Below are 24047 nucleotides of genomic sequence, written 5' to 3'. Positions count from 1 at the left end.
TGTGACGCAATGCTGTGCTCGTTACCCTTTTCTTTGTCGCATTTCCTTTTGGTTTCATCTCGGATTTTGCTGGTTTTGTTGTATGTAACGTGATCATACATGAAAATAATCTTACCAAGTATATTTCTGTGTGTGATGGACAATGGCGACTAGTACTCAGCTAGGGAAGTCTAATCCGAACACCATTCGAACAATACACCCCCTGTACCATTCACGCGACAACTGAGCAAGCTCCGGGAGTCTTATTTCAAGGCAGAAAGGGCACTTGTTACATTCATTAATCTCTCTCTTCCATAGATTTTCGATATTACATTGAACTTGATCACACCCTCCAAAGGAAGTTTTTAATCTTTGCCGCACTGTTCAAAAGAGTGTCATCAATGGAGTGTGAAGATGAAAGCTCTCTAATCAAACCCCCTCCTTTGCTCAGCTTTTTGAAGGTGATAAGCTGATCTTAATAGTGAGGGCAGCCCTCCTATTAGCTGGCCATACCAACTTTGACCCCAGTACATGGCTTAAACTCTCTCCTCTCTATCCTTTCTCATGCGGTTCTTCCATGCAAATTGTCCCTTGAAACACCAGTCTTGCAAACCTGTATCAAATAACATGTCTTGAAAGGGTTGGAAATTTCTCCTATCCTTAGCTTACATCCCCACTCTTCTCTGAAGTGACGAACCATCATTCACATTCTCTCTCAAGTGCCCTCATTTCGGTAATCTCTCATCAAAGAACACCCTTGAGGACAGCCATCTTGAGAGATCTTAATTTCTCTCACATTTTGATTTACAGACTCTTCCTTCCTCCTTCCTTCATTCCTCCATCGATCCTTTGACTTTCTCTCTTCCTGCCACATGCCAGCTTCCTTGCCTGAGATGTTCTCATCCATGGACCAAGCTTCACTTTCAACTCTGATTCATCCCACCAGCATGTCCCTTCAGTGTGACCAAGCATCCTGCCGGAGTAGCAAAAATCAGCAACTCTTCCATGCTCGTTGTGTTCCTGGCAAGTTTCACACATATCTTAAGCACACTCATTATGCCCTGTATATCAAACTCATATAACAGAACTATGAGCCCCTCTCAGACTAGGACTTTTACTTCAATAAGTAAAAGAAGCCTTATGGGGTTGAGACATCTATTTCCACTCTGGCTCTTAGAAAAGCCCGACACGACCTGTTCAAAAACATTATAGGCTCCGCCTCTAGCTGCTGACCAATAGAGTTCACAACCATCGTCATGCGAGCTAGTATCGGCACGTTGATCTGAACCCCTAATGTAATCGTAGTGAAATTAATTTCCTCCACCCTTTGATGCATGTCCAAGCGTTTCAGGCAGAGGGCTGTCAGACATGTACCATTTTGTTACGATGCGGGCATGAATAACCGAAACAACTCGAGGAAGGTTTAAATTGCAGAAATAAAATTTGAAAAAAATGGACTTTTACCTGATTCGGTAGTGTGCCTGCTCCAGAGGGAGAGAACAAAGAGATGGTTCCAACACAATCGACTAGATTAGATTCGAATCCACAAAAACTAAGCGGTGTTCTCTCGGCTTTCTCAGATGACCTCTCGCTACTAGCTGTGTTTCTGGCAAGTTTCACACACATATTAAGTACACTCGTTATTGCACTGTGCATCAAACTCAATAACATAACTATGAACCCCTCTCAGCCTTCGGAATTTTACTTCAATAAGGAAAAGAAGTCTTGTGGGTATCTATGTCCCTTTTCTTGCATCACCCTACGATTTAATTTACAAGATTTCAATTTGAGCTTCTCTAATATGGGCTGGTTTCTTTGCAATTAAATCAAGGGTCGGATTTCAGATCCATCGATATCAATTTCGAACCCATGATGGACCAAGGCCTCCTCTCCAGCACCTTAGAGACTCCCCGTGGATGATCAAAGGCTAAAGAGGAACTCGTGCCGTGGAGACGTTGCAGGCTTTTCCCCCATGCCTTGTGCAGGATCCCTTCTACAGCTCCTTGATTCGCCAGCTTGGGACACAAGGTTTGGCCCATAAGCATGACCTCACCTCAAGCATTGGGTCAGTCTGTCCCATACTCTCCCCATGAGTAAATGAGATTTTTGCCTCTTGCAGCCGTTACTGAGAGGAAAAGAGCGCAAGGAACGGTGAAGACAACGAAAGTGATGATCAACAGTAGGACATTGAATGTTTTGCATAAAGGGTTGTGCAATTGGGAATCGGTCCCGTTACTGGTTCCGAGTGAAAGACCACTCAGGAACTTGACCAACCGCAATGAATTTGGAGCTGGTTTCATGAAGCCTAGAAATCCTAGTTTTTCTCCATCTCTTTTTCTATGTTCTCTCTAACCTTTGCCGCACACTTCACAACTCTCTCCCTCTCTCTCTCTCTCTCTCTCTCTCTCTCTCTCTCTCTCTCTCTCTACTCACCCTCCTCCTTCCTAACTCGCTACTCGAACCCTAACTTGTTCCTAACTCACATTCGCTCGCTCACCTTGATTTATCTTTTACATTGAATCATTTTGTAAAATGAAATCAAAGAAAGGAAAAAAAAAAGAAAATTTGGTTCTTAGATAGAATTGGAATCTGAAAAAATAAGGTAGGTCTAAAATTGGTTCCAATGCAAACAGAATAGATTTCAGATTCCAAAAAATAAGAACCGATTCTAATAAGGTAGGTTCCAGATTTCAAGTTTAGAACTTACTCATTCTAAAATCGATCGTCCCTATTTCGCATAATAAGATAATGAATATGACATATAAGTAGAAATCCCAAGATATAATGATCTAGAGAAAATCGATGATGTAAGACAAAAGTCAGAAAGAATGTTATTAAGTACAGACAAAACAATAAGAAAGAATCCTCGACTAAAAAGTAATATTTGGCTCCCATCTTGATAAGAATTAGGTAACTTTTATCCCATAATGATATCATTTTTATCGGTTCACTTACAGACTGTTTCCCCAAACAGCCTCACCATGCATTATTGCTTTATACAGTGAAAATCAAATCAAATCAAATCAAATCATGGTACTAAGAATCAATCAATCACACAGTGCCATGAACTAAGACAACTCTTCTCTTGGTACTAAGAATCAAATCAAACGATGGTGAGCCAGAAATGCGACTCAATCGGCCCCATGATCTTTGGGCCTGGCCCATGATCCTTCGGGAACACGCAAGTCAATTAATAAATTATGTTGTCTCCCATACATCAATGTAATAATTTTAAGACTTTTATGGTACTTTCCCCTTAATAAAAGCGGCGACGGATCATAAATTTAATTCTTCTAAAGGTTAAATAGAGATGGGCATCTCCCATATCCGTTCCGATGTGCGAGTGGGATATTCAAGTCGCCATTTGTGGTTTCGAGCGTTCCCACTTGGCCGTATTCGTATTGATGAATGTGCGGACGAGAAGCGAAAAGCAAACGAGGTGTCGGCACCAAACGAGGTGCTTCTTTCTGGACAGGAGGACAGCAAGATGTCTCGTCTTCCTGGGATGTTGTCCAAGCTCGTCGTCAGGCGTGATGGGGGACAGGCCGCGATGAAACTGTCCTTGCCAAGAATCTTTTGAATCGAATCGAGTCGAGAGGCCTGAGAATCGTGGAGCATCGCTCTCTCGGTTCGTCATCATTGCCGACGGGTCGGAGTCGGGACCATCTCTTCTTGGAGAGCCACTCGCAGTGTCGTGAAGTGTGTGGTGGGGATCTTCTTAACGAGTTCGTCAGCGCACTAATTAAGCATATTGACTAGGGGATATTTGGACTTCTCGAGTGCCGATTACACGTGACAAGAGAAAATCATGGTACCGAAAAATTCTTAGCGAAATTCATCATATTTACCCTATGAATAGCTTAGTGATTCAAGGGCGCAGCCCGTTATCGAGTGGAGATCTACCGGACTTCTATCCCCGTAGAGTTTTCATCATCACTTACATCAAATTCGGTTTCGTGTCCAATCTAATTTTCGGTTCTATCTAATTTTCGGTTCTTACTTACTAAACCGGATTATTTTATCAACTAAGCTCTCCACCGTCTCTCTCTACTCAAGCCCCACCCCCGCCATCGTCACTCCTTCGAATTTAAGGCTCGAATGCACTTCAGTAAGGGTGGTAACGATGATCCGCCTTGCATGGAAATTATTACTGCCAGCTCGTACTTTGCTACTCCCTACTCTCTCTCTCTCTCTCTCTCAAACTCACTTTCAAACTTAAAAAAGGGCCCAAAATTTGATGTGACCAAAATAATAAAAGAAGAACTATGTGCACTGAAAATCATAATATTTATCACGAAAGTATAATTGAATCCTAAAACTTATAAAAAATGCAATCAAATTCAAAAATTTATCAATTATTATAATTAAGTTATTTCGTTAACTCCGTCCAACTTGACTAACGAAAAATAATGACATTATTTTTTAAATATTTTCTCTCTCTTACGTAGCGATGACGTGGCTAAGATGACATCGTTTTTATCTAAATCTGATTTTTAATACAATGTTTATTAAATTTAAATTTAAAAAATAAGTTTAAAAAAAAGGGAGACCCTTGCCACCGCCCCCACCATCGTCAGGAAGGGCCGACGATGGTGGGGAATGATTGTCAAGGATCGTCGAGCCCCGGCCAAGGGCCCCTGGCCCAGAACTGGCCCGGGGACACCCACTGACCAAACACTCCCCCCCTCCAAAAAAAAAAAAGGGAAGAAAGAAAATATTAAGATAAACCACGTCAACATTTTCCGTTAGCTTAGTTAACGGAGCTAACGGAATAACTCAATTGTACTAATTTGATAAATTTTATGATTCAATTGCACTTACATGATAAGTTTTAGGATTTCTATTAAACATATTCCATAAAAAAAAAGAGAGAGAATAAAAGAATCAATTACAAAGCAATGATCTTCAATTTTAAATATGAAAAACAAAACCTTGAGCCAGAAAAAAATCAAAACCAAAACGTGATCCTAGAAGATCGACTCGCATGGATAAAGTACAGACGTCAAACATTCTCCTGACTCACACAGGCTGCGCTATTGCAATCTCAAATCCAACCCAACATATCTGGACTTTTGCGTGATCGTGCACGATTGATGCGCGAGATTATTCCATTGATGATAGGAACCCGAGAAGTAGAAGTCAAAGAGGCAAATATGTCTGTGCATGATGTGTGTCCTATCATCCCTTAAGCAAATCAAGAAAGCAGAACACGGTCTCCAAATGCTTGGACTTCTCTATACACGATTGATTGAGCGTGTGAGGAGCCCCATTTTCCTTCTGTAATTTTCAAAACCGGCCGCGAACAAGCCCGAAAGGACATAACTATGCACGGAGGAACACCAAATACCCGCTCGATCGCCTAATGGATCATCTCGCAGGCAGAACGATCGCGTCGACGGTACTTTTCTCCCACCCGAATGGATTGGGGGGGAGAAAAGGATGAGAACTTCTCGTTGCGCGATCGAACGTGACAATAAGATTAGGATTCAAAGCCTTGGAGGGGACGAGATAAGGACGGAGAAAATAATGTTGTTTCCCCACTTCTTTTCACGGGTCATATGATCAGCGCAATTGATAGGTTTTTGTTTTGGACCCCTCTTATATACGTCAAAAAATCAAAATAATAGATAATATATATATTCAATATATAATAAATATGTGTATATATATAATGAGGGCCTACCAATAATGGACGGATTACGATATCTCGGGGCCTTAACATTGAGCTTGTCTAGACCACACAGCTGTACTCTTTCCGTGGCTTAAATCACATAGAAGATCATTTTTGCACAGGTTGCTGTCAATGGCCATGTTAGCATGTGGTCAGATTGGATTGAAAAGATTCTCTTGTCCGATGATAGATCGAGGCGTAATTGAGGGGTAAATTGGGTTGGAGAAGAACCGGGCGCGGTCTCTTGATCTTGAAAAAATTACCAAAAAAGTTATAAACATGTTGTAACGACGATTAATTCAGTAATCAACATTTTAATTGTGTCAATTTAATCATAAATATTTTGACGATTTGACAATATAATTCTTTCAGCTAATTTTGGCCGGATATTGATAACGTGAACAGCCGGTGCTAACATGGACAATTTTATAATTTTTTTTAATTTATGAATATTTTTTTTAAAAATTATTGATTTTTCTTTTTTCTATTTTTCTATTTTTTCCTTTTTTCAGCCGACCACAGGCGAAGGCCTCGCTCTTTGGCCGCAGGCGAGGGTCATCCTCTCCGACCATAGGCAAGCCTAGGTGAGCGATGGGCGACGAGGCTGCGACAACCTCGTTGCCCAGTTGCCACAAGGAAAAAAGAGAGGAAAAGACAAAAAGAAAATAAAAAAGAACAAAATTCATAAAATTAAGAAAAATTACAAAAATTATCCATGTCAACACCAGCTGTCTGCCGGCTACGCCACATAGGATGACCGGCGTCTACGTCGGCAATTTTTTTAATCAAAATTAACTGGAATGATTATATTGGCAAATTGTCAAAAAGTTTAGAACTAAATTAGCATAATTGAATTCGACCAAAACAAATTAGAACAATTAAAATGTTTATAATGGAATTGGTCGCTCTATAATAGGTTTGAGACCCATCATGGCACTTACGTCTGAGAATTTTCGCAGGGACACCTCCCTGGACGAGGGCTATTTCAAGGATGTCGATGTGCTGATGATGATGGTGCCCTAATTAAGTTCTTTAATCAAACAATGGCGTAGAATATATTAATAATGGATATATTGATTAGGTAAATCATGCCAGGACGACCTAAAATATTGATATCTTCGTCGTGTGCGACTTCTTGACTAAAAAAGGGAAAGAAAGGGTAAAAAAATGGTTACGACATGGCTTTCTTTCATCGTTGAACTCGTGCTTACTATTTTGGCGGGCTCATGTCGTAGTCGTGCGAATTACTAGAACACCGTCCGTTGCCCGGATTCAATGTATGGACAAATATGCTAAAAGGACATTAAAGCATTTAGGTGCAAATTAGAGCAAATATCATAAAAAAAAATCCAAAATTATGTCCACTGTAATACATATATTTCAAACTCTTTTTGCGTCACAAAAAATTCCAAACTTTTCCGCTATAACATAAATACCCAATTTTTTTTTGTCACAAAAAAATCCAGACTTACACATTTCTATTCAAGGTATATTTATCATTGGTATATCGGGATTTTTTATAACACAAATTTTTTTTGGGTATTTGTGTCGCAATGGGCAAGTTTAGGGTTTTTAGTGACATAAAAAAAAGTTCTGGGTATTTGTGTCACGATGAACATAATTTAAGATTTTTTGTAGTGTTAACCCTAAAAATTATTAAAGTCAATTATTGTATTTAAAGTCAATTTTTTGTATCTGTGTTATTCACATTGACGAAATAAATCCTTCTGCCCCACATCAAACGGTAACTCTACGTTGAAGTTTATTGCTACACCGTATTTCTTTCATAAAAAAAGAGAGAGAGTGCCGCTAGCGACAAATAGATTTCTTTATGTAAATGGCGTCATCCGCTCTTGATTTGAAAATTATAACGACCCGTTTTCTCAAATCGATAGCTCCAAAGGTCATTTGTCTGTAAAAATTTATTTTACACAAACGATATATGCTATAATTATTCTATTTCATAATAATTTTGGCTCTCTGCCACAAGAGCTTTTTGTCTCTCTCTCTCCAAATAATTGCTCAAACCTTGCCATTCATCTCAGTTGTCATTTCAACAGGAAAGCCTTCTTTGGAATTCTCTAGATGTCCGTGCTTGCTTTTCAAATGAATGATGAGAACACTTTTTATATGAATGATAAGTTGATAATATTCTAAACTTAAAAAATTAAATTCCTGAGGCGAGTCACTCGCTTCAAATTTTGGGTGTATTTATTTTGCGAAAAAGAATTATTTGAAAAATATTTTTTTAAAAAAATAATAATTTATATCGCTTATAAAAAAAATAAACGAAAATATTTCCAACGTCCACGAAAATATGTAGACATATATTGTTGTCGACAATTGAAATATTTTTCATTGACTAATTATTTCAAACGATATAAATGATTATTTTTAGGAAAATATTTTCCAAATCATTGATTTTATGGGAAACAGACGGAGCCTTAAATTGCAATCTTCATAATTTTACACCCAATTAAATTTATTGGTGAGCACTAATCAGAATATATGGATATTAACTCTTTATTACACATTTATAGTTTCTACTGGAACAATACTAATCCGCATTATCATATCATAAGTACATGCACATATATATTTGTGTGTGTCTCTATTTTAAAAAAAGAAGAATTGGGCAGATGACTTGCCCAAAACCAAATATCTTCCTGTCCATAGATTTTATTGAATTTTATAAATACTATTAGATGCAATGCCATCTTCTACATTATAGTTCAATGAAATACCTGCAATTTCAATTAGGCTTATCAAACCAAAGGAATAATTGTCCAAACTCATAAACCTACTGTATAATGGTCAATTCAATTTTAAATTTTTCAATTTGGCCAATTTAGTCATAAGCCTATTGAAGATTTTTCAATGCAATCATTTCGGCCAATTTTGTCTAGAAATTGCTAACATAGTCGAATTTTGCAATTTTTATATTTTTTCTTTTTTCTTTTCTCTTCTTTTCTTTCTTTTTTCCATTTGCCGACCATCGTCGAGGCCCCGGCAACCGCCGCTAGACCTTCGAATAAGACGAACAGCGGTCAGTTGGCTTGCCCAAGACCAATTATCTTCCTGCCTCTAGATTATATTAAACATCATAAAAAACTGGTAGATGCAATGTCATCTTCTACATTCTAGTTCAATGGGATCCCTGCAATTTCAATTAGATTTATCAAACCAAAAGATACCGACAAACTATTGGCGAATATAATTCTAGCCTACGACGAATCAAAAAGATCTCATGTTGCTAAATGATAAGAAAGACAAAAGTCTGAAAAAAAAAATTGCTTGATCGTTGGTGAAATTGGCAAGACATCATGAATGTAGACGGCACGATTTGAAAATTTCAGCATATCACATCGTGTGGACGGGTAGGAACTCACAATCTCTTACATATTTTATTGTACAAAATCTAATTAAAAGCACGTCTCAACTGAAGAAGAAAAATATATCGTCATAATTTTCCAAACATGAAAATAGGAGGCAAGTTTTATGATTTAATTACTTCTGGACTTAAATATGAGCATTTTGAGATTATTATGAAAAATTTGATTTAAATGGAGTATTGGAAATCTGAGCTCATATATAATGATATGTTTGAATTTTTTATTAATTGCTAACGTGCACATAAAAGCTCACCAAAACTAATGTTTTAATTTCGTCCAATAAAACTCATGGTGTTGAACGAGGTAAGCACAAATTTTAGTTGAAAACAAAATGAGTAGAGAATGTAATAAAAGTACTCCTCACAAAGAAAATGAGCAATCCCTTTTAATTGCAATTTGGAGTTTTATATGTCACCTTTAGAGGCAGTCGTTAAGAAGGAACTTTCTATTATATAATTATTTATATAGGTAGATATTTGAAATTTTCAAAATGGATCGGGTCGATAGTCAAAGTCGAAAAAAAAGAAGCACATAGAATGCTTTTTTTTTTATTGTTTAAGAACGTAAATATTTGTTTCTTTCAGCTTGTCAAATATAGGTTGCTCCAGACAACCTCAACGTTCACCCATGTCAAACGGGTGGATCGGGTTGGGTCAGGTCGGGTCGGATAAAAAATAGTCCGGCCCAAATTGACTAATTTCAATATAATACGCATTTAGTGATTCATATCCAACTCGACCCATGCACAACACATACATGACCGAACCCATGCACAATACATACTCAATCCATATTACCAAAATACTTATATATTTAACTCAATTTAAGAAAATTCATATTCAAATTGAGGTGAGAGCACGAAGTGAGAGAATGCGAGATCAAGTGAGGGAGAAAAAGAGTCATAGAAGTGGATTGAGTCTAAGTAAGTTATAATAATACCCATATTAAACCCATTTATGACCCATAGAATTGGATCTAAACCCATCTATGATCAATTTATTATATATAATGAATGCATATAACAACCCAGCGCATCAAATATTGATTAATAAATGCGTCTATGATCCATTTTGACAAATATAATTTGCACCACGTTCATTGCCTTGCCAGATGAAAATATCATCTTTTAGTCATAATTTAGAACATAATGTGCAATTGTACCAATATAAGTATCTAATAATAATGTCTTCCCCACGAGTTGTCTCTAAGGTTGACACGTATGACTCCAACTTGCAAAATTGATCATTCTTCCGAGAATTCTTACACTCTACCCTACCTATTTATTACCCTTGTCCCTCTTCCTATCTTTTCTCTTCGTTATTTCTTCATTCTAATTTCAACTCTTTTATATTAAAGAAGCTTCCTACCAAGTATTGACATTATATTTATAATAATATACACGTAGGTATACTAAAATAAAAGTATATAAATTACGTATATAAATTACGTGTACTTGAGACATAGTAAGGACGAACGAAATATAAGAGGTCAAAATATCACATTAAATATTATGTTGCTCAAAATGATAAGGTCGTATTGATATTAGATTCTTATGCTTAAACTATGCCAATTGTGACATATTTACCTTAAACTTTTTTTTGTGATGCCAAAATTCTCAAACTTGTACATGTATGACACATTTACCCTCCATCGGAGAACCATTAAAAATTTGTTTACATATGGCGCCCACGAGACTTAAGTGAAATAAAAACGACGTTGTTTTAACTAAAAAATCATCTAACGAAATCTTGATGAAGAGTAAATGTATCACATAGATACAAATTTGGGGTTTTTTTTAAGTCGCAAGAGAAACTTTAGGGTAAGTATGTCATAGTAGGTATAGTTTGAGGTTTTTGATATCACAAAAAAATCATGGTTAATCTGTCACAGTGAGTATATTTCATGGGTTTTATGTGGCTTTTCCCTTTTAATTATAAATTTGTACATGCAATCCGCGCAAAGCACGAGTTCCATCAAACAAAGGTTATAACCACGCCATTTAGTAAATTCATTTACTATATTAATTATACAATCTTTAGCATCAATTCTAGATTTATTAAAAAAAAGTTATAACTTAGTGACTTGGCTTAACAGTCCAGCATAATAGTCACTCTTTTTTTTTGTCGTTAACTTCAATTTGAAGAAAAGCATGTTTTTTTTTTGTAATGTTTTTGCGCATACAATAATTATGCAGCAGTCCAAGTTTGAGTCTTATTAAAGCAACATATGTCGACAGCTTCCTTGCGTCTTTTGACTTGATTACGAGGCAATGCGCGGCGCAGACCATCATACAGTTTCTCATTGGAGTTGTGAGAACCAAAAGCTTGCCAAGGTCGTAAGCTTCCAAGCATTTTGCAGTCGAGTCCTGAATTATTTAATTATACTAACTATTTCGCCGGTTTTCATTTCGTCGAAAATCTTTCACCGAACGCTGCATTTCGGATTTTATTAGAGGAGACCAAGGTCTTGAGTCAGGCTTGGACAAAGAATGTCAAATACGTTTATTAATCCCAATAGATCTTATACCCTGACTCGATATGATACCAAACTCGACAATACTAACAATGAAACGACAACTTGCAAATGTTGAAGTTAAGCTATGTCGGAATCTAATCAACGACACAACTTCAAAGTACGCCAGAATTTAATCAATGACGTAGCTTGAGAGAATATGGCTGGAATCTAATCAATAACTATACTCTAAGCACAACGCCGGAATTTAATCAACGACGCTGAACTGGTGGCACAACATTGGAATTTAATCAACAATGCTGAACCTGATAAAGACCCTCGTCGGAATTGAATCTACGACAAAGAATCTGAAAGCTATGATTAAACTACTCCTAATGCGTTAAGGATAAAGACTAGATAAAAGATGTGTTGTGTTTGTTGAAGAAGGTCCTCTTTTCATTGGAAATCCTTGAGTATTTATAGAGCAGCTTGACAACTGTTGACCGCACTTCTCCTTGAAAGTTGTTTTCCACTTCCTTACGTTTCGCGTTTTAACCGCTTCCTGACTTATCGATGTTGCTTACGCCCCTTGGGCATCACGTAGTAGCTAATTTTCTTTCACGTGTCTCTTCATCTCGTCCTTGATCTTCACGCCCACGGTCATGTCTTTACCTTTTGACACGTGTAAATGAATTTTCCGCCACGTATTACCATGATTCCGTGCAAAGCTCGTGATCTTGGATTCGTCGACGTCACATGCGAAGCTCGTGATCTTGGATTCGTCGACATCACGTGCAAAGCTTGTGGTCTTGGATTCGTCGACGTCACATGCGAAGCTCGTGATCTTGGATTCGTCGACGTCACGTGCAAGGCTTGTGATTTTGAACTTGTTGATACCTCTATGACGTGTCTTGTCGACAATTACCTTAGCTCTTCTTAATGCCTCTGGGCCTGACTTGCGACCTTTTTGGATTTTCACTATGTGGGCCGCACTTTATATCTTTTGTAACTTGTAAACGGCCCACTCCCACCAGGGATAATTTTGGGTGTCAACATATGCCCCTTTTAAAAGGAATAAATTTGAATTTATTTCTTTTAAAGGTGTACATTGTCTGTGTACGAATCCCTAGGCGATGATCATGTTTTCTGTCCTTTGACGTCCTTTCGAGCAGTCCATACGAATTCTTCATCCAATACCCTTTGAACACATCACCTCGTATCTTGGGCTGATCAATCGGATATGAACGTGCCCACCGAGATATCCGTCACGTCAGTCAATCTTCTTGTACCGATTCGTGACGATTCCAGTCGCGGGCTATAAATAGTGGGCTTATTGCAATCAAGACTTCACCACTCGACTTTGAATTTCAACCTCTCATCTTCTAGAGAAAACCCCCTTTCCTTTACTATGCCGATCGTCGATGGAGTCTAGTGCCTCGTCATCAACCTCGAGTGCCCGTAAGTTCAAGGCTTTGTGGAAGGAGATTATCTCCTACCTGAGTCTAACTTACGCCGTCCTAGTTGTCAAGCCCCAGGCGGTGTCCAAGGTCGAGAAGCTGATCGCAAGGGGAGACCTGATGACCTACCTTCCGATCATCCTTTTCTTGCAGACTATGAAGAGTTTGTGACCGTCTTTGAGCATGGGGTGTCCCAGTTCCAAGACAATGAGAAGGCCATCCGTGCGTACTTCGTCATGGAGCATTTGTCCGAGAGTATCAAGGAGGAAAGTGAGCATGCTGATGTGGTGTACAACACACTTTATGACGTGCAGGGCCAACTCCACTTTTCCCGAGAGCATCTTAACAAATACCGGGAGTCAATTGTTGAGCGGATTCGGGGAGTAGAGAAGAAACTGAGGCGAAGAGTTCCTTGCCCCGAGAAGGATGAAATCGAGATGGACCTCTCGATGGATTCTCATTGTGAAACCTTTGTCAACTTCGCTTCCACATCCCTGGGTACAATGGCCGAGAGATCGGATGAATTTGTGGAGTCCCACCTCGAGCTTATCCAAAGGCTTAACAAACGGCTGTCGAACCTAGATGAGATGCTCCCCAAACTCGAAGAGGCCAAAGAGCAGGCTGAAGTGGTGAATCAGCGCCTAGAGGAGCGGATGCAGCACTTCGTGGCCCGTTTTAGAGAACACGTTGGCCTCGGCCTGGGGGAGTGAAGATGGCTAGCAGGTCTAGACTCGGAAGGAAGGAAAGAAGGAAGGAAGGAAGGAAGAAGAAGAAGAAGAAGAAAAAGAAGAAGAAGAAGAAGAAGGAGGAGGAGAAGAAGAAAAATAGGAACGAAGAGATTTTTTTTTTTATCTGTCGTCTGACTGTGAATGAAACTGGATTTGCTTAGAATTTTCAGTCTCTTCTTCCTCCATGTCTCTCACCTCCCACATAGTAAGGTAATACCTTTTCAAATATTTACCGTTGATAGTTTGGGGAAATTCCTTTCCGTTGATATGCATCAGTCGATAAGCATTTCCGACAAATGCTTCGGTTACCATAAATGGTCCTTCCCAAGTTGGTGATCATTTGCCAAACTTTTCACTGTCCAAAGTTGTTGGCAAAATGGTCTTCCATACTAAGTCGCCAATTTCGAACTGTTTATGCTTCACATGTTTATTATATGCTTTGGCAACTCTATCTTTCTGGAGGATTAGCTTTTTCAGGGCAATCGCTCTGTTTTCTCCCAATTCATCGACGTTGGCGAACATTAACTCGTCATATTCCTCCTTGGCCAAGTTATTTTGAAGTCTGACTCGTAGGGACTGAATCGTGACTTCGACAGGGAGAACTGCCTCTTGTCCATAGGTAAGCATATATGGGCTAGTTCCGGTAGCAGTCCTTTTAGATGTTCTATAAGCCCATAACACAGTCGACAACAACACATCCCACTCTCTGGGATTATCCTCCAGGTGTCGTTTAATTAGTGCGATGATGGCTTTGTTGGAGGCTTCAGCTTGGCCATTGGCTTGGGCATAATAAGGAGTTGAATGAATCATTTTAATACCTCTAGCCTTGGCGAAACTAATCACCTCTTGCCCAGTAAAAACCGTGCCTTGGTCCGTAGTTATAGATTCTAGAATGCCAAATCGATGGATAATACGCTCCTCGATGAACTCCTTCACTGTCTTTTGCGTTATATTCTTATACGAGGCCGCTTCAACCCACTTGGTAAAATAGTCGGTAGTAACCAGAATGAAGCTATGTTTTCTAGACGAAGGGGGGTAGATTTTTCCTATTATCTCCATAGCCCAACCTCTAAACGGCCAAGGTTTGATAATAGGTTTCATTACGGCTGCAGGAACATGTTGAATGGGACCGTACCTTTGACAAGCTTCACATCCCTTAGCATAACTTATGCAGTCTTGAGTAATAGTTGGCCAAAAGTAACCATGTCGACGGAGTAACCACTTCATTTTTATCCCTGACTGATGGGCCCCACATATGCCTTCGTGAACTTCGGCCATTGCTATCATAGATTCTTGTCGTCCTAAACATATGAGTAATAGCCCATCCACAGTCTTACGATACAACTCATCTCCAATCATTAAATAATTGAAAGCCTTTCTTTTGAAGTTTCTATCAGTAGAGACTGGGTTATTGAGATATTCTATAAATGGGGTTCTCCAATCTTGAGTTACCACTTTGTCGACAGTCATGTTGTCGACAAGATTTTCTAGTCGACTGTGTAAATATGACTCTATTGTCCATCGATGGTAAGACCTTGGTCTGAGTAATCATATGGCCAAGAAGCTCTTTTGATATTTTATAACCGGAAGCCATTTGTGCCAAATCATTGGCCTCCATGTTATGCTCTCTTTTAACATGGATCAATTCAAAGTCGTCAAAGTGATTTAAGAGCTCCTTGGCCAGTGAATAATAAGATATAATATTCTCATTAAGACACTGGTATTCCTCAGATAATTGCTTTATCACTAATTGAGAATCCCCTATAACTTTGACGAAACGTATTTTCATGTTGGCCAAGATGTTTAAGCCAACAACCAAGGCCTCATATTCGGCCTGATTATTGGAACATTCAAAATCCATTTTGAACATAAGTTTCATTTTCTATCCATGAGGGGATACTATCATGATTCCAGCCCCAGCAGACCCAGGGGTACTGGATCCATCGAAGTAAAGCTGCCATGGGACCACGTGAACGTATCCCTCACAACTTTCATCTCGTGCTCCAGGATATTCCGTAATGAAATCTGCTATGGCTTGTCCTTTTATTGCTTTAAGTGGTACATAGACCAGATTTATTTCGGTCAAAGCAAACGCCCACTTGGCAATTCGGCCTTTAACAATAGGTCGAGTCAACATGTACTTAATCACGTCTATTTTACATATCACATGTACCGTAGTCGGCAGCATATAATGACGTAATTTTGTACATGCATAAAACAATGACAAGCATAGCTTCTCAATCGCAGTGTATCTTGTTTCAGGATCGTTCAACATCCGACTCAAATAATACACCGCTTGCTCTTTGCCTTCACCATTCTCCTGCGCCAGCATACACCCGATGGTAGTGTCACTAACGGCCAGGTACAATTTCAATGGTTGACCCGCTTTAGGCGGCATCAATACTGGCGGATTAACCAAGTACCTCTTGACTTGGTCAAAAGCATGTTGATGTTTGTTTTCCCATACAAACTCTTCTTGACTTTTCAACTTCAATAATGGGGAAAACACCTCAATTTTTCCTGACAGGTTAGCAATGAATCGACGCAAAAAATTTATCTTTCCTAAAATCATCTGAAGTTACTTTTTGATTGTGGGAGGCGGCAATTCTAAGATGGCTTTAGCTTTATTCTTATCGATTTCAATTCCTCTCTGATTAACCAGGAACCCTAAGAAGTTACCAGCCCTTACTCCAAAAGCACATTTCAATGGGTTCATTTTTAGGTCGAATTTCTGCATCCTAATAAAAGCTTGTTTTAAATAGTTTAAATGACATACCTGATCTGATTTGACAATAATGTCATCGATGTAGACTTCCATGAATTCTCCGATCATGTCATGAAAAATAAAATTCATGGCCCTTTGATAAGTTGCCCCTGCATTCTTTAATCCAAATGGCATGACGAGCCATTCAAAAGTACCAATAGCCCCAGGACACCTGAATGCGGTTTTATGGACGTCCTCTTTAGCAATGAATATTTGATTGTAACCTGAATGACCATCCATTAACGACATAATTTCGTTCCCAGAAGTTGAATCAACTAGCATATCCGCCATTGGCATCTGGTACTCATCCTTGAGGGTGGCTGCGTTTAAGTCTCGGAAATCAATGCAGACACGTAGCTTCCCATTCTTTTTCTTTACCGGGACTATGTTAGACAACCACTCAACGTACCATGCCGTCCTAATAAAACCTGCTGCCAGCAATCGCTCGACTTCTTCTTTTACTTTAAGGATAACGTCTGGGGCGAATCGTCTGGGCGGTTGCTTATGAGGCCTGAACCCCTTTTTTATGGGTAGTCAGTGTTTGACGACATCTCTGCTTAATCCTGGCATTTCTTTATAATCCCAAGCAAAACAATCCTTATACTTCTTCAAGAGTCTTATCAGCTGAGCTTTGAAGTTGTCATCGACTAACGAACTTATGTAAATAGGACGGTGCTCATTACCTAACCCAAGGTTGACCTCTTGCAACGGGTCTTGAGCTTCAACTGATTTTTCACTTTCTTTTATGGGTGACTCCTCAAACTCAAGGATTCCATGGACAGCTTCTGTGGATTGTTCTGCGAGCTCGGCCTGATAGGCCGACCGAGTACCTCTCAATAAGGTCTTTTGACAATATAAGGTTCTCCATGGACAACCTCATTTAATTGTGCTGTCAGTTGACTCTTCGGGACCCACTCAACGATCCCTTTGTCAAAACGGCAGAATGCAATACTATTGGGGTCAACGAGAGGTGGCTTGCTGATGGATATACTGTCTTCCAGCGCCAATGCATGTATATAGGTTGTTTGTGACTTGGTATTTGCTTTGACGTATTCTACCTTATCTCCATTCCAAAATGCTAGCATCTGATGGAGAGTTGATGGTACGCATTGATTACCATGGATCCAGTCTCGGCCTAATAGCAAATTGTAAGATCCATCTGCATTAACCACACAGAAAGACGTCCTGGAAGTTTTGGTGCCAACAGTCAAGTCAGCAATGAAAATTCCTTTAACTTCGGAGACTTCTCCAGTAAAGTCGGACAATTGGATGTTCGACGGAATAATCTCCTCGTCACGCCTTCCCAGTTTCTTGTAGAAACGATATGGGATAAGATTTAGTGTAGATCCCCCGTCCACTAATACTCGAGACACCGGTCGGCCATTGACTTTTGCGTTTATATTCAGAGCCCTTAAATGGTTTGAACCCTTGGGTGGAGGTTTCTCGAATTCAACTACCTCTTCTATGTCAAAGTGAAATTCTGCTTTTTCTTTCTCTTCTATTGTAACTTCTATCGGATGATCTGGCTCTATCGTCATTACCCGAAGGTTTGATGGAAGGCATACTCGAACCATGCAAGAGCTTAACGATGAAATTGATCTTGACAATTGTTGTGGTTCGTACCGCGTAGATTCAATGTCTTGCTTTGGTGGAGATTGCTTAGGTCGACCAGATGTCGACGCTTGCATTTCTGGTTTCCGTTTCCAGACTAAATTTCCACGCTTAGGATTTTTCGGCTTGACCTTTTGCTCTGCAATCAAGACCGGTTTAACCTGCTTGATGCGAACTTGACTTACCTGTTGTTGGAGCTGATACTCCTTTCTTTTCCTCAGCATTCTCCTTTTTTGAGTCTGCGTCAGATTTGAACTACGATTTTGAGTTCGGCGGGCCTCATACCATTAACCTACAAGTGAGTGTCTTGACACTTTCAGAGTTTGTCGACGTGGTTGATGAGGGTTTGTGCAAAGATCCTCTTGATCAGGGAAGTTAGAACCCCATCCACTTGGCTCAATCTTCCCGTTGTACGAAGGTGGTGGAGCATAACTAACATAATAATCATATTTACTACTAGGCTCTCCCAAAGTACCGATAGTCGGATCACCTTCTTCATACCTTTGCTGGAATGACTTAATAGTCTTATTACGGTTTCAACGGTCTCTATGATGATTAATACCCCTAGGAGGAGTTTGTTCATCATATGAATCAGTGAGAACCAAATCGCGAAAACCGTCGACAACTTCACTAGGTGGACGTCTTCGACTATTGGAGTGATGTTTGTCTTGTTGCAATAATCGTCTACATTTTTTGCAAAAACGATACGACTGATGCCCCCTGGTCTTTGTCCTTAATGACACCATCCCTGCCATTACAAGAAAAGGATCGACATCAACTTCCATCGGGGACTTACCTTTGTCTTCAGAGAATTTTATCTTCCCTTGCCTAATAGCTTCCTGAACGTTTCTTTTAAACACAAGGCAGTCATTGGTGGCATGGCTCCATGAATGATGCCATTTACAGTACTTCTTTCCTGCTAATTCTTCTTTGGTAGGTATAACCTGACCCTCTGTGAGTCTGATCTGTCCATCGGCTAATAATAAGTCAAATATTTCCTCTGTCTTATTGATATCGAAAGAATAAAATATAGGTTCCTTAGTCTTTGACATGAGGTTGGATTTTTCTTTAACTCTTGCTGGCTTTAGAGCCGTGCAAACATATGGCTTATCAATCACCATCTTAGCGAGAGCCACATCTGCTATATCTGCTGACTTAGTTTCATCCTCGCTCTCGTCAGCGTCAGCCCAACGAACTTCACCCCGTCGATCATACCTTTTGTCTTTTTCCTGAAGGAGACTTTCATACTTAGTAGCTATGGTTGATAATTGGAACAGTTCTGAATATGGTTGCCGAACCATTCTTTCTCGGATTTCAAACTTCAGTCCATTAAAAGCGAGGTCCGCAAAAGTCTTTTCAGGTAAAGGAACCAAACCTTATTCCTTGCCCTTTTAAACTTGGAAACAAACTGATCGACAGATTCATTAGCTAACTGTCTCATAGTCGATAGATCTGCTACCGACAAATTTGGCACAGCTCTTTGAAATTGGCAATGGAATAACCTTTCCATTTGTTCCCATGATGTGACCGAATTTGCAGGTAAGGCAGTATACCATGTAAATGCGGTTTTTGACAAGGATAAGGGAAATAACCTCAACTTCCAATAATCAGCATGAGCCGCATCACCACATTGAGCCAGAAAACGATTAACATGTTCAAAAGTGGACTGATCTTCCTCTCCAGTGAACAATGTAAATTCTGGCATTTTAAAACCTCTTGGATACGGTATAGTGTCCATCCAATCAGGATATGGTTTTCTATAAACGTTTGGGAGATACCCCATATCATGGCCATATCTCCTCATTACAGGGTCCACCACTAACTGATTTTGCACATGACCTACGACAGGCGCAGGAGCTACAACATAATTAGGTTGCAATGGTTGATTCAAATTTTGATGAGGCAATTGGTAAAATGGCTGCTGTGGTAACTGTGACTGCTGTTGAGGTGGTGGCTGCATTAGCTGTAGTACATTGTGAGCAATCAGAGGTAGGTTAGCTGGTAGGTTTAACTGTGCTGGCAATGGTTGTTGGATTACATTTGGACCCATAGGGGGTGGAAAAGGTTGGTTTACGTTAGGCACCACAGGCTGGGGCGCCTGACGTTGTGGTTGAACGTTTATCTGTTGGATCTGTTCTTGCCCCCTAGGCAAGGGTGTTGCGAGATTCTGAACATCTAGGACTACAGGTGGAGGATTTGCCTGGATCACAGGGGGACCATGCACCTGAGTAACCTGATGTCATCTTTGGAGGTTTTCATCGATCATCGACTGTCGAGCAATTCCTCCATTTGGGTCCACGCTAGTATGAGGTAATCCCTCGCTGGGTGTTATTGGCAAAGTTTCTCCCCTTGGTAATATTCGAATGGGTGGGATCGGAGATGTACTTTGCATCATTGTTCCAAACTGTATTGCAGGACCCCCCGATACTGACGGAAGTCCTGTTCTCAGTTGGGTCAGTGTGATGGACCCTCCATGTTGACCTTGCGTGCATTCATGATAAGTGTTAATAATCAAAGGCCTAACCACTTCAGTCATACGCCTTATCACATAATCAGCGAACTCGTTCTGAGTTTCTTCGATAGTCCGCCTCATGGTAGAGAGTGCAACTGGTGTGAGCTCAGTTTGCCTTCTATCTTCAACACGCTGCCTCGACATATCTGTGACCTCCTCTCGAGATTGGTTAGCAACCTCGGTATGAAGAAGTTGAACGGATGATGTCTCAGCACGGGCATTATCTTCCGCTATCGATGCAGCTTGCTCGTCAGTAGTATTATCCGAGTTGGTTCTACTCCGGGTGCGTGGCATAGCACTCTTTCTACTTAACTCAATAGCGGTCCCACCGAGCGTGCCAAAAAGATGTTTCGCCGATTTTTATTCCGTCGAAAATCTTTCACCGAACGCTGCGTTTCGGATTTTATTAGAGGAGACCAGGGTCTTGAGTCAAGCTTGGACAAAGAATGTCAAATACGTTTATTAATCCCAATAGATCTTACACCCTGACTCGATATGATACCAAACTCGACAATACTAACAATGAAACGACAACTTGCAAATGTTGAAGTTAAGCTATGTCGGAATCTAATCAACGACACAACTTCAAAGTACGCCAGAATTTAATCAATGACGTAGCTTGAGAGAATATGGCTGGAATCTAATCAACAGCTATACTCTAAGCACAACGCCGGAATTTAATCAACGACGCTGAACTGGTGGCACAACATTGGAATTTAATCAACAATGCTGAACCTGATAAAGACCCTCGTCGGAATTGAATCTACGACAAAGAATCTGAAAGCTATGATTAAACTACTCCTAATGCGTTAAGGATAAAGACTAGATAAAAGATGTGTTGTGTTTGTTGAAGAAGGTCCTCTTTTCGTTGGAAATCCTTGAGTATTTATAGAGCAGCTTGACAACTGTCGACCGCACTTCTCCTTGAAAGTTGTTTTCCACTTCCTTACGTTTCGCGTTTTAACCGCTTCCTGACTTATCGATGTTGCTTACGCCCCTTGGGCATCACGTAGTAGCTAATTTTCTTCCACGTGTCTCTTCATCTCTTCCTTGATCTTCACGCCCACGGTCATGTCTTTACCTTTTGACACGTGTAAATGAATTTTCCGCCACGTATTACCATGATTCCATGCAAAGCTCGTGATCTTGGATTCGTCGACGTCACGTGCGAAGCTCGTGATCTTGGATTCGTCGATATCACGTGCAAAGCTTGTGGTCTTGGATTCGTCGACGTCATGTGCGAAGCTCGTGATCTTGGATTCGTCGATGTCACGTGCAAGGCTCGTGATTTTGAACTTGTCGATACCTCTATGACGTGTCTTGTCGACAATTACCTTAGATCTTCTTAATGCCTCTGGGCCTGACTTGCGGCCTTTTTGGATTTTCGCTATGTTGGCCGCACTTTATATCTTTTGTAACTTGTAAACGGCCCACTCCCACCAGGGATAATTTTGGGTGTCAACACTAACCTAATCATTAATGGTCTGATTACATAACTAAATTAAATGGTGAAGCAAATTGATAAGGTGGTTGGGAAAATCTTGTCCTATGTCAATAATGATTCTTAATAGAGAAAATCTGACCTTAGACAGATGTACCGTGAATCACGAGTACATGAAATACACTAATAAATTAATGGATCAGATAAGACGAGGGTCAAGATACATGTGCATATTTACTCATGGTAAAATATGAGATTGTTACCGACAGGGTGTTGGTTTAGATTGGAAAGGGAATTTGATCCTTTTCTTGCGGTCTTTGATACAAGTTTTGTTGGGAACACTTCAGGAGTAAAATCCTGAATGCATGTGGAGGAGTGCACATAATAAAAATTGCAACAATTGTTGACGTCGGTGCTAGACGTGGGGGAGTGCACATCACACGAATAGGTAGATTAATTAAGATTTGTGAAAAAAAATAAGGGAAAAAATAAAAAATTCATAAAACTACAAAATTGTCCACATTAGTGTCAACTGTATCACGCGGGAAGCCGACATCCACATCAGCAATTGCCGACCAAAATTGACCGGAAGGATTACATTGGCAAATCGTCAAAAGATTTAAAACTAAATTGGCTAAACTGAAAAGTTGATGACTGAATTAGCATCCATAGAATAAGTTTAGAAATTTTTTGATAATTTTCCCGTACTCAAAAAGTACAAGCCTATCCTAGTATGCCAAACTTGGCGAATGCCTTAGGTAAGTTGGCAAAAGATTTTGAACAAGCTCTTACCAAAATTAATCTCATTTTTCCGTAACGCGGTAGTCCATCTTACACGGTCAAATTAAAGAAAAATGTCGTATCGATTGCATATCATGTTCGAGTTTTGATTTGCTTGATATATTAAGTTACCGTGTACTCGAAAAGTACATGTATATCGTAGGATGCCAAACTTGGCGAATGCCTTGGGTAAGTTGGCAAAAGATTTTGAACAAATCCTTACCAAAATCAATCTCATTTTCCGTAGCGGGGAAATCCATCTTAAATGGGCGGATTATGATCTCATAAAATGCTTCACTAAAGCGGTAACTTAATAGATCAGGCAAATCATAACTCGAACTTGCCGTGTAATTTATACGACATTGTTCTTTAATTCATCGCTAACATTCCTTCCCAACGCCAAAAAAAAAATAATTGCCATAAAAATCTGAAAAATCAAGGATTGTGATGATCTTCAAGATTGTGATGTTCATGCATCCGCTCATCTTGTGGACGTGCTTGTTTCTTCCCCTGCATTATCATTATCACTTGGCAAATTCTTCACGGCACAATGTGTGAATTATATCTTCCTTTTTTTTCAAATCGAACGTAGCAAATATAGAAACAAAAATAAAAACCCAATTTCGTTTTTCTTTCTTGTCAATTATTTGCAGAGACGTATTCAATTGGAACTCGAAAATCCTAGACCTAAATCGATGACTCAACGAGGGGGCAACGTGAGGACAACTTGAGGACCAGAAGGTGACCCACACGACATGGAATTGGAATCGCGTGAGAACCTTCGACGAAATATGTCGGGCGTATATGACAAGTGCAATGATTTCGGAACACTATAGAGACGAGACATCAATTAATGTAATTTATGGGGAAGGAAACTGAATTTTGGTAGGTCGATTTTATTTTCTTGGCAAAAATAAAAAGAGGGTCCTGTTTTTTTTTACACAATCTACGCATGCCGAATATACATTGTTATTTCGAAAAAAAAATATACATAATTATCCTCTAATTATAAATTTTAAATTACTCTCATCCCACAATTATTCGAGTTCATTTCTCCAAATGATTCATATCTTTTGGGCTAATCTCGAGATTGCAATTTTCTTTATTGTTAATATGATTCTCATGATCAAAAGGGGAAGTAAATTTTATTTTATTTTTCTTTATTTGGAAAATTGCCATTCTTATTAGGAGCTTTTTGGCGCGAGCAGAATTTCTCGCCCTGGATTTGGTATGTATGTCCGGAAGGAATATTCAGTTTGGA

The 24047-nt window shown here is 39.6% G+C and overlaps 1 protein-coding gene across 1 annotated transcript; it reads right to left on the bottom strand.

The window, feature by feature from the left end:
* Positions 1-14014: 14014 nt before the first annotated feature.
* LOC130135144 (uncharacterized) lies at positions 14015-16733 on the bottom strand. Its single transcript, XM_056303572.1, has 2 exons — positions 16455-16733; positions 14015-14656 (listed from the first exon to the last, which is right to left on the bottom strand). Exons 1-2 carry the CDS (start codon positions 16731-16733, stop codon positions 14015-14017), a joined length of 921 nt encoding a protein of 306 aa, XP_056159547.1.
* Between the last annotated feature and the right edge of the window lie 7314 nt (positions 16734-24047).

Source organism: Syzygium oleosum, unplaced genomic scaffold (genome assembly GCF_021117445.2).
Source record: "Syzygium oleosum isolate NSW1041296 unplaced genomic scaffold, Sole_v2.1 Sole_v2.28, whole genome shotgun sequence".
NCBI lineage: Eukaryota > Viridiplantae > Streptophyta > Magnoliopsida > Myrtales > Myrtaceae > Syzygium > Syzygium oleosum.
Note: the sequence above shows the minus strand (reverse complement) of the source record. Positions and strands in the feature narration are given on the sequence as shown.